Here is a 15532-nt window from a genome sequence, read left to right on the forward strand (position 1 = left end):
ATTCAACTAATCAAAATATGGATTCTCCATGCTTCAATATAGTAGAAGTTCATTAAAGATTCTTTTGAAATAAATAAGCAAGTTCACATTGATCCATCATTCCATGTCCAGTGGAAAATTAAAAATCGAGAGACATTTTCAGAGGTGTAACTGGTCAAGACATCATCATATACATTTCTTTTGATGCAAACTATATAAAAAAAAACCCTAAGGTTTTTTTCTCTCTGTGTCTTGTCTGAATGACTGAAGGATTTTCATATCACTCGTCATTTTCATCAGGAGGAAGCTCTTTAAAACACCTGTCTGTGAATGGCATCTCATCATTCTTGTCTTCCACCTGGGCCCACATAAGCATACCACTGTCCTGTGTGTCACTCTGCCTTTTGTAGAGACTCACCATGAGGAGCCAACCTTGCCTCTGAATGGGCTGAAGTGTTCATTTCACTGAGAACCAATGAAACTGCTAATGGAAGAAGACATGCGGAGTCAGTTTTTGTGGTCATATTTTTCTTCATCATTAATTGTGTCCAACAACTGGGAAATGGCACAGTAATGAATACTTAAAATGATCTTATCCATCAGCCTTGCAAAGGACATTTGGTCCCAAATACAGTGGGAGTTGAAGAGATGCTATGATTTTAACACCTCTAGTTGGGAGAGTTTCAGTGATAGTCACTGCTTAGGTTTAAAGTTGTCTCCTATAAAAGATGTTGACAAAGGGAGAGCATTAGAAGTGAGTCTTTAAGAGATCAGTACACTACAGGAGCTTCTTCCCTGATGGATGGTCTTAAGACCCTTATGAAAGAGGCTTCTTGGAGCATCCACCCCAGCCTTTCAACCTTGTGCCATGTGAGGACCTAGCAAGGAAGTCTTCCTCAAATGCTTGCATCTTGATCTTGATCTTCCAGTATCTAGAGCTATGAGAAAAGGAATACATTTTCTTAACAAAACATGTGGTCTTATTGTCTCAGAAGGATGAAAGTGGATTGACTTAGTCCCTTAACAATAGGATGAAAGAATGGAAGAAAGCTCCTCCGGCATGGAGAACAGGCTCTCATCCATCCCTCAGAGAAGCAGAAAGAAGGGAAGTATTGCGGTAAATAAGGATCAGGATAAACAAATAGGCCGAATAGATGTTTATTCAGGGAGAAATAACTTACAACCTAGACAGATGAACACCAGGAAATTCAACCCGATCCTCTCCTGTCCGAGTCACGCCAGCAAGAGAGCGCCTTCCTGGCCCCCTCCGACCTCCTTCCTCAGGTCCTCTCCGCCCATCGCTCCACCCCCAATGGGCGTGGTCAGTGCTACAGAAGGACTACCTCACTACAATTCCCCTTTTAGTCTAAAGAAAAGATTTAGGCTTAATACAAAACTATATACAAAACAGTGAATAACAAGTGTGCTCTAAGAAAAGGAAAATCGAGAACAAAATGACCTACATATCTAGTCCTAGTGTGAGGGCATAAATGGAGTTTACAATAGAGTTGTCCTAAGCTGGAAAATGTAAGTCTAGTACCTAATATATCTAACTAGGAAGAGAGAATAATAGTTGTGATAGTTTAATCTTCAACCTCATCAAGACCTGAGAAGGAAATTAACAATACTAGAGTAGACAGGAAATGCGGATGGACAACTTCCAAAAGGTGCAGCAAGGACAGAAACAGCAAGCCACCTGAACAGTCACCCTAGGTCTCACAGCGACGTTGGTACACCCAGATTTGGCTAAGGCCAAGAGAACTTGACAGACCACCACAACAGCAGGGAAATAGAATGGCTGTCTTACCCTGACTTGGCAAGGTCAAGCAGTCTTCTATATTTGTCTCCTGCAAGCACATAGGACTGCATGTCCAAATCAGTGGTCAAGATGGGGGCAATTCTATGCCCAACAGGCCATTAGCTGAGGCGAGATTGAACTCCAGCAGGAGCAACAACAGTGTCCAACAAATTTTCGGGGAAAGTGCACGGTGCTGTCAGGAGCAACAGTGTCTCATGTCAATGGAGTACTAATATTAAAACATTTAAATGCCATGTTCTGCATGTCTATGAAGTGATTGAAGATTAAGCATCTATATCTGACTAATCTCATAGGTACAGGAAATGTGAGTGAAGATAATCTGTAATACTCGGGAACTTAGCTAAAAAGACTGATTAAAACTTTCCTGAGTAAAGCAGGAACAAATATTTAAACAATATAACTATTTACATATACCTACATGTAAATCCCTAAAATAGAGGTAGAGTATAAGTGTCAAGACAAGAGGTAGAACTATAAAGGGCAGCAAGATAAATATCCCAAATTGTATCAATATACAAAATGTCTTGAATACAGGAAAAGTATACATACATAGAATATGGTAAAAAATAATGTGCATAAAATATTATAAGTGGAAACATTTAACACAATATAACAAAATATAAACTTAATTTTACATAGCTTACCACATAAGAATACACAACAATGTAAGCTGTAAAATACTATCTCATTCTTACTCAAATTCTCAAGAAAATAGGCTAATCTACCTATATCCCATCTAAACCATACCTTTACCAACCATTCCCTATTCCTGTCTAAAAGATAAACCCGAGTGTAAGCATCACCCAATCCCAAATAACTAAAACCAACCCAAAGACGATGACTATTATCCCAAAATTCCAAGGGTAGGGAAAGGGGGCGTAGTCATATTAAGATTACTTCCTGCTGAAATGGGACGATGATTGCTCCAATGGATCCTGTAGGAAGAAAATTTTTAGCAACCAAATTTCTCAACAGAACTGGCTGTGACATATGTAGTTAGTCACTGTGTGGCAGAAAATTCTTGACTGTAGTTCTATTTGAAACTGGCCAGGGTGTAATAAAAAGGTACACCATTACAGCTAGCTAGTCATGAGTTGTCTCGAGCAAAACAGTCTCAAACCGGTTTTAGGGTGATGTTTGTAGTTCCGATGCATCAGGTTGAGTCAAGTGGAAATGATGATGTGGGGCCCCATCTTCTTTCCGGAAAGTTCAAAGACTGCTGTTAGGAATCGTTATTATTCCTTGTGGAAAAGTTACACATCAATATTAAAGTAAAATTTTCAAGTTTTAAGGTATGCATTAGGGAAAGACAACAATAAGCATTAAAAGTATGTGAGAAAATTAGGATTTCAGAGGAAAATTGCATAAGATATGAGTCCCCAGATTTTGTTTTCTTCTGCCTTACACCAATTGGCTTCTTGATTTAAGGCAGAAACCATGAATTTAATCTTAACAACATGCTTGAATTTAGAGAAGGAAAGCCAAATCCAACTCCAAAGCCAGCATTGGTTTACAAAATTTGGGACTTCAGGAATACTAGATAGTAGAGAGAAATAGATTTCTATATAGAAATAGTTTACTACAATTAAATATTTTTTTTTTTACCATATATCAGATTCTGCTTCCTTAAGTGATTGTTTCTGAAGAGCTGTCTTCTCTTCTGTAGACACCTACATGTTCATTGTCTTTTGGCTGTTTGATGATAGGTTTTCTCTGTTTTCCTGTAAAAACAAGAACAGAACACTTCCCCTACCTTTGAGAGGCCTCAGCACACCTCATAGGACCTAGTTTGTTGGATGACTTGTCATTTCTCTTCATTAAGATGTTTCTCTTGTTCAACTCGGATCTTGATTAACTTAGATGGTATCCATAGTTTTTCTTCTCCTGTAGATACAAATGCAAAACCCCTACCCCAACGTAACACATATCCTGCTTTCCATTCTGAGGTCAGTACATCCTTGAAATACACTGGCTGATTTAGTTCAGAAGTTTTTTCTATTGTCCAGTGTCTTTCTGCAGCTGTTTTTCCTTTTTCATCAGCATTAAGAAAGTTTAATGTTAATAAAGCATTATGTAATCTGTGTTTGGGTGTTTTGGTTCCTCCTGCCTGTTTATGGAGCATTTCTTTTAAAGTACGATTGGATCTCTCAACCACTGCTTGTCCTGTAGGATTGTGTGGTATACCAGTTATGTGCTTTATCTTGTAATACTCAAAAAACTCTTTCAATTTGCTGGAGACATATGCTGGAGCATTGTCAGTTTTTATTTGTGCAGGTATGCCCATAATGGCCATTACCTCTAAAAGGTGCGTTATAACAGAATCAGCCTTTTCAGAGCTCAGAGCAGTAGCCCACTGAAACCCTGAAAATGTATCTATAGTGTGATGTACATATTTTAATTTTCCAAATTCTGCAAAATGAAACACATCCATTTGCCATATTTCATTCCTATTTATACCTTTAGGGTTACTGCCTGGTGGTAAAGGAGTTTGGTTATAGAATGAGCAAGTAGGACATTTCCTTACTATTTCCTTGGCTTGTTCCCAAGTGATAGAAAAATCCTTTTTTAAACCTTTACTGTTCACGTGGTGTTTCTTATGAAACTCTGAGGCTTCTAGCACACTTCCTATCAATAAACGATCAATTTCATCATTGCCTTGTGCTAGAGGACCTGGCAGACCCGTATGGGATCTGATGTGTGTTATATATATAGGATGAGTCCTCTTTCTGATAGTATCTTGTAACTGTATAAACAACGAAGTTAATTCTGTATTGTCAGGAATAAATTCTGCAGTCTCAATGTGTAAAACGACTCTCTCTGCGTATTGAGAGTCAGTAACTATATTGAGGGGTTCTTTAATATCCATAAGTACCATGAGAATGGCATACAATTCTGCCTTTTGTACAGAATTGTAAGGGCTTTGAACCACTTTGCTAATATTTCCTGATTTATATCCTGCCTTACCTGATTTATTTGCATCAGTGTAGAATGTATGAACTCCAGAAATAGGTGTTTTTCTTACAATGCGTGGAAGAATCCAAATCGTTTTCTTTATGAATTTGATTCTCTCAGTTTTGGGATAGTTGTTGCTAATTGTTCCCAAAAAGTTACTGCAAGCTCTCTGCCAATATTCGTTATCTTTCCATAAGGAAGAAATTTCCTCATTAGTTAAAGGTACTATAATTTCTGCTGGGTCCCTTCCTATTAGCTGACGAAGTCTTAATTTACCTTTTAAAATCAAGTCAGAGATCTTTTCTATATATGTTTTCAGTTTTTTATTCTGTTTATGTGGTAGGAATATCCATTCTAACATGATATCTTCTCTCTGCATCAAAATCCCTGAAGGATATTCTCTAGATGGTAATATAACCAGAATACAGTCTAGGTTTGGATCCACACGGTCCACATGTGCTTCTAGTATCCTCTTTTCTACCCATTCTAATTCCTTCTCAGCTTCAGCTGATAGTATTCGTGGACTATTCAAGTCCTTATCTCCTTTTAGGGCCATTTTCAAGTTTTTCAAATCATGCCCTTCTACTCCAATTATGGTTTGCAGTTGAGAAATCTCTCCTAGTAATTTTTGAAGATCATTAAGAGTCTGGTAGCGATCTCTTCTGATCTGTACTTTTTGTGGTCTAATTTTCTGTAGACCTATTTTATATCCTAAGTAGTTGATAGACTCTCCTTTTTGTATTTTTTCAGGTGCAATTTGTAATCCCCAGCGAGGTAAAACTTCCTTTACTTTCTCAAACATTTTTTCTAATATTTCTCCTTTAGAGTCAGCTAACAATATATCATCCATGTAATGATAGATTATGGATTGTGGAAACTGTTTACGAATTATTTCTAACGGTTTTTGTATGAAATATTGGCACAGGGTGGGGCTATTTAGCATTCCCTGTGGCAAAACCTTCCATTGATATCTTTTCACCGGTTGAGAATTATTATAATTAGGTACCGTGAAGGCAAATTTCTCTTTGTCTTGTTCTTGTAAAGGTATAGTGAAGAAGCAATCCTTTAAATCAATAACTATAATAGGCCATTCTTTGGGTATCAAAGAAGGCAAGGGAATTCCAGGCTGTAGAGAGCCCATTGGCTGGATAACTTTATTGATGGCTCTCAGGTCTGTAAGCATTCTCCATTTACCAGATTTCTTTTTGATCACAAATACAGGAGAATTCCAAGGGCTGGTTGATTCCTCAATATGTCCAGCATTTAGCTGTTCCTGAACCAGGCTTTCTAAAGCTTCTAACTTCTCAGAAGTCATAGGCCATTGTCCTACCCAGACAGGTTCCTCTGTTAGCCATTTTAAAGGTAGGGCTTTTGGTTCCTCTGTTTGTTCAGCATTTGTATTTTGTTTTTGTACTGCCTGGATATTTGGTCTCTGTCTTGTATAGTACTTAACAGTATTCTTTCCACAATCATGAGGTCGTCTATGGTTCCTATCTAATACAGGAGGAATGTTAATCTGTGTATTCCATTGCTGTAATAGATCACGACCCCATAAATTTATCACTACATCAGCCACATATGGTCTCAACCTCCCTCTCTGTCCTTCTGGTCCTATACATTCAATCCATCTCGTGCTTTGTTTTACCTGAGCCAGGGTTCCAATCCCTAAGAATTGAACATTTACCTCATGCAGGGGCCATCTTTGAGGCCAAGATTTATTAGATATGATAGTTACATCAGCTCCTGTGTCCAGGAGACCCTCAAACAGTCTATTATTCATCTTAACTATCAATCTAGGCCTATGACTATTTATAGCAGTTTGCCAAAATATACGTTTTTCATTTCCTTCTGTCATGTTTGATTCAACTTCCGTCACTAGTTCGTCATCCAGAGCAGTATGAGTTTTTATAATAGGCACAGAATTTTCTAATTGTCCTGTGGGAGATTGTCTTCCACTGTGACTGGGAATGTTCGAACCATCTGTGACGTGGGGGCCTTCGGGAGGCCCCCCAAGGAGTTTCCCGATGGTAAAGGGTTTCCTTGCTTGTCTCTGGTCGATCTACACTCATTTGTCCAGTGTCTGCCTTTGCCACACCTTCTACATAACCCAGGAGGCTGAGGCCTTCTGTTTGATTCATTCCTGGGGGTGTTATTTCTAGGGAAGCTTTGCCTACAATTTCTTTTTAGATGTCCTATCTTACCACAGTTATAACATCTGACATTATGATATCTTTTCAAACCTTTGGGGATGGCTTCTCCTACCCAAGCTTCTAAGTCACCATAGTAAGGAACTCTGTTATCTTGATATCTTCTCTGACCTTTAGATATGGCTTCTCCTATCCATGCTTCAGTCTTATTGTCATTATACTCAATGTTGCCTGTATATAGGACCCATTCATCCAAGGGTGCTGATCGCATTTTTAAAGGCCAAAGCACCTGTTTGCATTGAGGATTCGCATTCATATAAGCTAAAGATTCTATGAGTATTCGCCTAGCATCTATGTCTGCTATCTCTAATTGTACTGCCCTAGATAATCTTTCTAGAAAGATACTAAAACGTTCTCTAGGTCCTTGCTTTATCTTGGTATAGGGTTCTATCCTCTCTCCTAATTCATGAACCTTATCCCAAGCATTCAAAGCTGCTGTACTGCATAGAGACAAGATGTGTTCATCATAGGCAGCTTGGGTTTCTGGGTCAGCATAGAGACCCTCACCAAGAATTTTATCTTGGGGAGCTTTATAACCTTTCTTTAAGCCCTGAAGTTCAAGAGCTTTTGCTTCCTCTCTCCATAAAGCCCTCCATTCTATTTGAGAGGCGCTTTCAAGGACAGCTGATATTAATTGATCCCAATCCTTAGGGGTTACCTTGTTATTCCATGCCCATGATTCTACTAATTGCTTCACATAAGGTGAGTGCATGCCATAAGAGACTACTGCTTCCTTTATACCTTTTAAATCTTTCATACGTATTGGTTCCCACTGATATGCAACGACACCTTTTGGATGTTTCTTTGTTGCTGGCTTTTCATGAATAGATACAGGGAAAGCTCCCCTGACCCTAAATGGTGTGGAAAATTTTGAATCTTTTTCATGCCCTGTTACCTGTAGTTCTTCTTCTGATGTATCAGACTGAAGGTCTTCTAAAGCCTGAAATCTATTCACCATTGTTTGAGTGTCTGAACTTCTTGAATCAAATAACTTTCTAGAGACTTCATTGCATCAGTCAGTTTCTTACTTTCTCCAACTACAAATGATTCCATGTTTTTAATCTTATCATCCTTAGATATTATCTGAATGGCGTGTAAACTGCCTTCCAGAAACAATGTTCTATCTGCTAGCTTGCCATTATCCTCAGACATGGAAGAGATTCTGTCATCTAGTCTTTCTATCTGATGTTCCAGTTTTTTAAACTTATTAGTAGCTTCCTCCGACCAGGAGTGGGCTGTTTCTGCTAGTTTGTTAATGCATTGCATTGTTTCTGTTCTGGTTATTGAGGTATCTGACATTAAACAAATTATACCTTTCAGCTCGCCAACGCAATCTTCAATATTCTGAACCTTTCTTTCTATATTTTCTATGCTTTGAATTCTATCATTTTCAATGTTTCGAATCTTTGTCTCTATGTTTTGAATTCCATCATTTTCAATGTTTCGAATCTTTGTCACTAAGTCTCCCATGGTTTGTACAAGTTCCTTATTGTTTGCTGTAATCTCAAACCATTTCTTTAAGAATATCATGTTAATGATGAAACCCATTGCTATTACAAAATAAAAGTATATATTGGTCCAGTCATAAGTTTCTTCTGCTAAAATCCCTTCTACATATGAAGTAAAATAATTCCTAAAGTTCTGCATAGTAAAATTATCTGCCATAGTTATGGAACAATTTATCTCAGATTTTATATCAGCTTAAATTGCAAAGGATGTTACAATTACCTTAGGTGTAATTCTGCTGTCCTGGAACTTTGATGCTTTTAGTTGTATATCTCAGCTTGTGGTAGCTACGCTTGGAGGTGTGTCGCCAAATAGCGCCTAGCCGCCGAGGCTCGTCTGATCCCGGTTCCTGTAAAAAGTTCTTAACAAACTATGGCAAGCAGAATTTTGTTAAAAGGGGACTTTTGGAGTTACTTGTAACACAAGACGAAACGCGTGCAAGCCGGGCGGGTGCTGCCGGGCGGGTGCCGCCGAGAGGCTCTGCGCGAATGCAAAGTCCCGTGGGGAAATGGGCAAAAAATGTTAAGCGGTAAGTGCCTTCTCAGGTCTGCTTTAGCGGCAAAGATCTCCTTTGCAGTAAGGAAGAGGCAAATGTCCCAAAGCTGTGGTGAGTCCACCTGGTTAAACCCTGCCCGTTGGGGAAGGTGGGGGAGGGGGGACGGCTTCTGCCGCCTGGGGGCAAAACCCAGGTAAATCCCGCTTCTGACACCAGATATTGCGGTAAATAAGGATCAGGATAAACAAATGGGCCGAATAGATGTTTATTCAGGGAGAAATAACTTACAACCTAGACAGATGAACACCAGGAAATTCAACCCGATCCTCTCCTGTCCGAGTCACGCCAGCAAGAGAGCGCCTTCCTGGCCCCCTCCGACCTCCTTCCTCAGGTCCTCTCCGCCCATCGCTCCACCCCCCAATGGGCGTGGTCAGTGCTACAGAAGGACTACCTCACTACAGGGAAGAGAATGAAACCCTCATGTGTTATGGTGACCTTTTGTCAAATAAACATATCAGGAGGACTTTGAAGACCTTGTGGGAACATTTGAAAGGGAAGAAGGACATTTGTGTTTGTGGGTTCCTGGCTTTTCCAGTCAACTGTAGACACTGAAGTGCATCAAAAGTGAAATGACAGACTTCTGTGGCCACAGGCCTTGTTAGCCCTGGCACAGTATCTATATGACCCCTGGAGGCAGGCCATTGTCTTGAGTGGATGGCAACAAGCATGAGTTTTGAAATAAATCTGTCAACTCAGTTTTGTTTATTGTTCTATCTCTGGAAAGAAAGACCCATTTCTTGGCACACAACTGACTTTGAAAACTAACATTGATGAAGATAACTACAGAGGTGTATGCTTGCCATCAATAGAAACATTCCATATCTATCCATTTAAAATACAACCACTGTAATGCGTCCAGTTAAGAGCTGTAGAGTGTGCCAAGAGCTAAGCAGATGAATAAATGAAACAAAAACGTTTATCCCCTGTTTTCTTGACATCTCCTCTGCATGTCAACAGTAGCTGCAACTGATGAAAGGCACATGCAGAAGCTGCATCACATGCAGATGCTGTATCTACCATCAGTAAAACTTTCCAACCCTGCCCTCTCACCTTGAATGATTCTTTCGTTCTAGACAAAATGCCAGAGATCTATAGGTTATGGACTGTTCTTTGGCTTAAGCTCATTGTGTGTGTGTGTGTGTGTGTGTGTGTGTGTGTGTGTGTGTGTGTGTGTGTGTTTAAGCCATAATTAGACAGTGATTCCATTGACAAAGAGCAATGACCAATTAAAAATCAAAATCAATTGTGAACATTTGGGCAAAATAAAGAAGGTAGCAGAATTTTCTGGGTAAACTTGCTCCCCCCCTTCAATATAGTGTTGCCTTTAACTTCCTACTTTTATAGAGTGGCATCTTTTAGTACCCTTTTAGAGTATGTTTGCAAGAAAGTATGGAATACATTAATTTATGGTAAGGTAAAAATGGTTGAACAATTGTTTTCTATTTATGAGAAATCTGTGTTTAAAGCAAAAATATTTTTCACTACATGTTTATTATCAGTGAACCAAAGAAGAAAATTCTATAATAATTAGTAACCACTGAACACTAGTAGGTTTTCTACTAAGTGTGGGAGAACAGTTTTTCCTGTTGGTACTGATTTTTTTCTTAAATAAAAAAAAGTCAAGCTTAATACTAAATTCAAGGAGCATCACCACAATCCACATAAATTATATAAATAGGAATACTTAAAATTATACAAATTGATGATCTAATAACATTTCTTTTTATACAACTGAAACATTTCCTAGAATAAACCATATTACATAATAATATTAAACTATAAAATCCACTTTGGATACAGGGAGAGCTATTTTTACACATTTTATTTTGTTTGTTCTCATTATGTGGCTCTGGACCTCTCTGTATAGAGCAGGCTGGCCTCACATTTGTGATGATCCCTGTTCCCTCTGTCACACACTCTCTTGAGTGCTGTTATTACAGACATGTGTGCCACCACATCTGGCTTGTTTTATTTTTCACTATAAGAGTTATTGTTTTACATGTGTTCAGAATATCCTGGTAGTGAAGGAAGTGAAGGTAAAGGAGATTCCGTTGATTTGACATGTCTTAAGAAAGTTAAACTGGGTAAAGGAGGAATTTCAACACCAAAAACACATTACAAAGTTTTTCAGTAAGATGAAGAGATGATTCCCCTTTTTCTTTGCTCATTCATGTGTGACTGTGTGTGGTGCAGGCACAAGTTCATGTGGATGCATGTATACATGGGCCTGCATGTACATAGAGATTTGGGATTTAACTTGAAATTTAACTTGAAATCATTCTTTCATCTTAGTCACTGAGGCACATTCTCTCAATATGGCTGGTCTAGTTAGCCAGCTTGTTGGGCTGGGGGACACCTGTCTTTCCCTTCCCAAACTGGAACTACATGCAGACTGCATACCCACTTGTATTTACATGGGTTGTGCGAATCTGAACTGAGGTCCTCATACTCACAAGGCAAGCACTTAACAATTGAGCGCTTTCTCCAGCCCCTATATATAGTTTTTATATTGATTGCTCCTGGACAAGAGTAGTCTTCCTGAAGCATGCTTGTGTATAGAATTCTCTGTAAGATAGAATTGGCTATCTCCAATGACCTTCCTTTCACTAATCCAACAGTTTCTTGAAAGCTCACTCACTCTCACCATTTAAACACCCCATTCTGAACAAAACCATTTTCCAGACTTCAGTGCCCCAGGGAGTCTCCAAGCAAAATGATGTTGAGTTCTTGGTTTGATTGAAATTGTCTGTGTTAAGGCGTCATCATGTTTGTGAAATATATGAATCAATATTCCTTTAAATCTTTTGATCATCTGTTTTCATCAAAACCCATAATGAGCATGGCTTTGACATGGGAGTAACAAACAGTAGGGCAACCAATAACAATCTCTTGTATAAAACCAGCATCAGTCACAACTGTGAACACAGGGAGACTATGCTGTAGAATCTCAAGTAGTTCATATATACTTTTTTGAGTGGCTTTTGGTAAAGTTTCTCAGCAGGAAAGGTACTTCTCAGTGTAGTGAAGGGCCCAATAGATTGCAGTGCATCCTACTTCTTCGCTAGGTACAATAACTGTGGCTTGGCTATTCACTTACATCCTATTGACAGTCATTAGTGATGGGAGATGCCACTCTGTAAATATGTTTCTCTTATTAGTTAATGAATAAAGCACTGTTGGCCAATAGGAAGGCAAGATAGGTGGGATTAGGAGACAAGGAGGATGTAGGAAGTAATAGGGAGGAGTTTCAAGATGTAGGACCAACAGGGTAGTATGCCAGACCCTCTCTTTGGTAAGATAAGACCACGTGGAAATACTTAGATTAATACAGATGGGTTAATATTTAAGATAGAGCTAGCCAATAAGAAATGCTAGTAACAGGCCAACAGCATTTTATCTAATACAGCGTCTCTGTGTGTTATTTTGAGCTGGTGCGGCTCTGGGACCAGGCAGGTAGGAAAACTGTTCCTAACACATTAGGGAAATTATGGCTTATTGGCAACTGTTTATCACTGTTAGATTTACTTAAAATTATATCAAAGTCAATTACTTTTTAAAGTTCTTTTAAAAATATTTTTGTATTTCTTTAATTTTTTTAAATTATTTTTTTTCAACCTGGTGTACAAGCATTTTCATACACATGTACCATATTTTGTTCTAGTATCTGCATTTCTTTTGATGATGCCACAGATATTTCTGTTATTCTTATAAGTTTGCTCTGAGTATTTGGAAGAATTTTTGCATTGTTTTTATACATACAGAAGACTTTCCTTATTTTTGTTGTTGAAGCAAGGTCTCATGAATCCCATGTGGGCCTTGAACTTTCTATGTAGTTTAGGAGGACCTTGAACTCTCGGTCTTCCTGTTGACACCTTCCAAGTGCTAGGATTATAGGCATATGTCCCACTATGCTTGGCTTAGGAAGTTGACTTTCAACGAACTGTTTCTTGGTTGTTGAATCTTCCCTAAGGGAGTATCCTTAAGTCCCTGATTTGTTCCTCGGGACAATGACTGAGATGACAAAGAACATCCAGAAAGCAGATACAGGGATTTGGAGGGGGTCTGTCTTTTGTTTTGACTTTCCATCAAGAAGAATATGTCTGCATATGGCATGACTCCTGCCTCTAGAATGCACACAGTTGTGCTAACTATTGTGCCCAGTTTTGCCATGTCTGGCTATTCCACAGGTGGCACCTTCACAAGGTTCCCAATCATAAAAATGAGATGCTACTCAGTCTCTGTGGCCAGAGGAAATGACATTCTAACAAAAAGTCGACTTTTAAATCAGAGAAGTAACATTTCACTTGAGGAAGTATCATTTTTCACTTCAGAGTAGATTGTGTGTGTGTGTGTGTGTGTGTGTGTGTGTGTGAGAGAGAGAGAGAGAGAGAGAGAGAGAGAGAGAGAGAGAAAGAGAGAGAGAGAATGCTTTCCAGGAGAGGGAGTAGAATGAGATGTGAGCTAAGAGTAAAACTTTAGAAGTGGAGAACAGAAATGCTTAGTTTAGACAGCGGAACCAACAGGGGACAGAGGGACTGCAGGGTCATTGCCCAATTCCCTGAGGTTCTGGCATGGCAGGATCCTGCCACCTCTGTCTCTCAGTCCCTCATTGTTACCTTCTTCCCTCTTCATTTGTGCAAGCGGCTCTCACTACATATCACAGGAGGCCTGAGTCTCCTGATCCTCTTGCCTAGTCTTCCTGAGTGCTGGGATTACAAATGTGCCACAGCTCTAGCCTCCTAGCCTCCCTCTTCCTAAGGGACATAGACACACTGCTGTGGAACCATTAAGATTTACAAACACCAAGAATCTGAAAAATTCTTGCCAGGACTAGAGGCAGAGTAAATAAAATACATTTGTAAAGCTGAAGAAAGCGACACAACATTTGCAAGTTAACTGATTTATGATCTAAGAACACAATAGTTTCATAGGTGGCTAGCAAAGATGGTGGAGAGGCAGGTTCTAATCCTGAAGGCCGAGGCCATCTTCTGGTCAGACTGACTGGTTTCAATGTAACTTGAAGCTTCACTGGACCAGGTGAATGACAAGGGAAATAAGGAAAAAAGTAATTAAGATTCAATTTTCCATTCCATGGCCTGATGGGCTGAGCATTGGGGTGAAAAATGTCTTCTAAGATGCCATTACCTTCACCCACTGGGGTATGAAGGTGGCCCAGTGGAGTGTTCCCATTTCATAGGTGCTTAAATTAAAATGCACATTTTATTTTGTGATCCTGGGAAATTTGGAAGTTGAAGTAGGATTAGATTCCAATGTCTTTTGATCCCAGCCTGGATCTCATTAAGTTAATAAACAAATGTCAGCAAAAGACTGCATTCAAAATATTCATATAAATGCAGATAAATACAATGCAATAAAAATAGCAGAGGTATTTAAATATGTATAAGGCCTATAAAGTGAACCTCCCAAGACCATGTTCACAAGCAACAAAGGACCTAGAAACACAGAAATCATCCATTATCATTTTTTTCTGCCTGTAAGTACTTCATAAATCTATTGAAATAAGCATATTGAGAGGAGAAAAAAATCCCATTACCAACGCCTGTACTGAGTCTTGCCAAATGCATCATCTAATATTGCATGTCGCACTACAGCCTAATTCAACTTGCAGCAATGTGTTTCAAAACAGTTGAGGAGTGAGCATTCAATTTCAGCTTGTTAGATTCTAATGGATTCCTGTGAATGATTATAAATAGAGCAACCCACAGCAGGGGATTTTTTTTTCTTTCTTCTTTTAAACTTATGGAGAGAAAATGATTACATCTTATTCACGAAGTATTGAGAATGTGAGTCTTCGCTGCCAGTGAAACATTCTTTGTCTGATGGATGTCAGAGTCACTTCCTAGACCTTATTGTATCTTAGACCATTTTAGGATAAGAACACTGATGAGGTGTCCTTGGACAAATGAAGTTTTCAAATGGTAAAGAACAGAAAATGTGAAAGATCATAATAGTTCATTTCATTGTGAACCATATCAGAAAGACTAAGAATACAGTACATAAACTATAAAGCAAGACTAATCAGCATGGGATCTTTGTTTCCTAGTTTCTGAGCTAGAAACTGCATTGATTAACTGTACTGTTCGAAATTTCCAGCACAAGCTGGAAAACCCCGACGTCCCTATTTACGCCAACCCCATCCACACGGAAAATTTAAACAAAGGAATGGAATCAAAAGCCCAATTTCACATTTCTAGCAGCCAGTCCAAACCACCTTCTTGATATGACCAGCCCACCCAAGTGCCCGCCCAGCTGCTGTGACTTTGGCCATGCTTGGCAGTCCCAGCTCCTGGCTGGCACACCATCACCCCTCACCTAAGATCTACACCCCCTCCAACCCCTTGCCTTAGCTCCAGGGAGCTACTTCTCTGGCTTTGTTTATCCTCTGGGTCCAGTTAACCCACTCCAGAGTTGCTTTGTTCTCAACAGCAATGTTGTTATACTTGTAGTTTGGCTTGATGCAGCTTACTGTGTCAGTGGCGAAACAACTATCTG

General features: G+C 39.2%; 1 protein-coding gene across 1 annotated transcript in view; it reads right to left on the reverse strand.

Moving 5' to 3' along the window:
- Positions 1 to 15532, reverse strand: part of Cd96 (CD96 molecule) — a 76783-nt gene that overhangs the window by 6755 nt on the left and 54496 nt on the right. Inside the window, 1 exon segment of the mRNA XM_051190939.1 lies at positions 398 to 463. Coding sequence (XP_051046896.1) covers positions 398 to 463 — 66 coding nt within the window.

Source organism: Phodopus roborovskii, unplaced genomic scaffold, assembly GCF_943737965.1.
Source record: "Phodopus roborovskii unplaced genomic scaffold, PHOROB, whole genome shotgun sequence".
NCBI classification, from domain to species: Eukaryota; Metazoa; Chordata; class Mammalia; order Rodentia; family Cricetidae; genus Phodopus; species Phodopus roborovskii.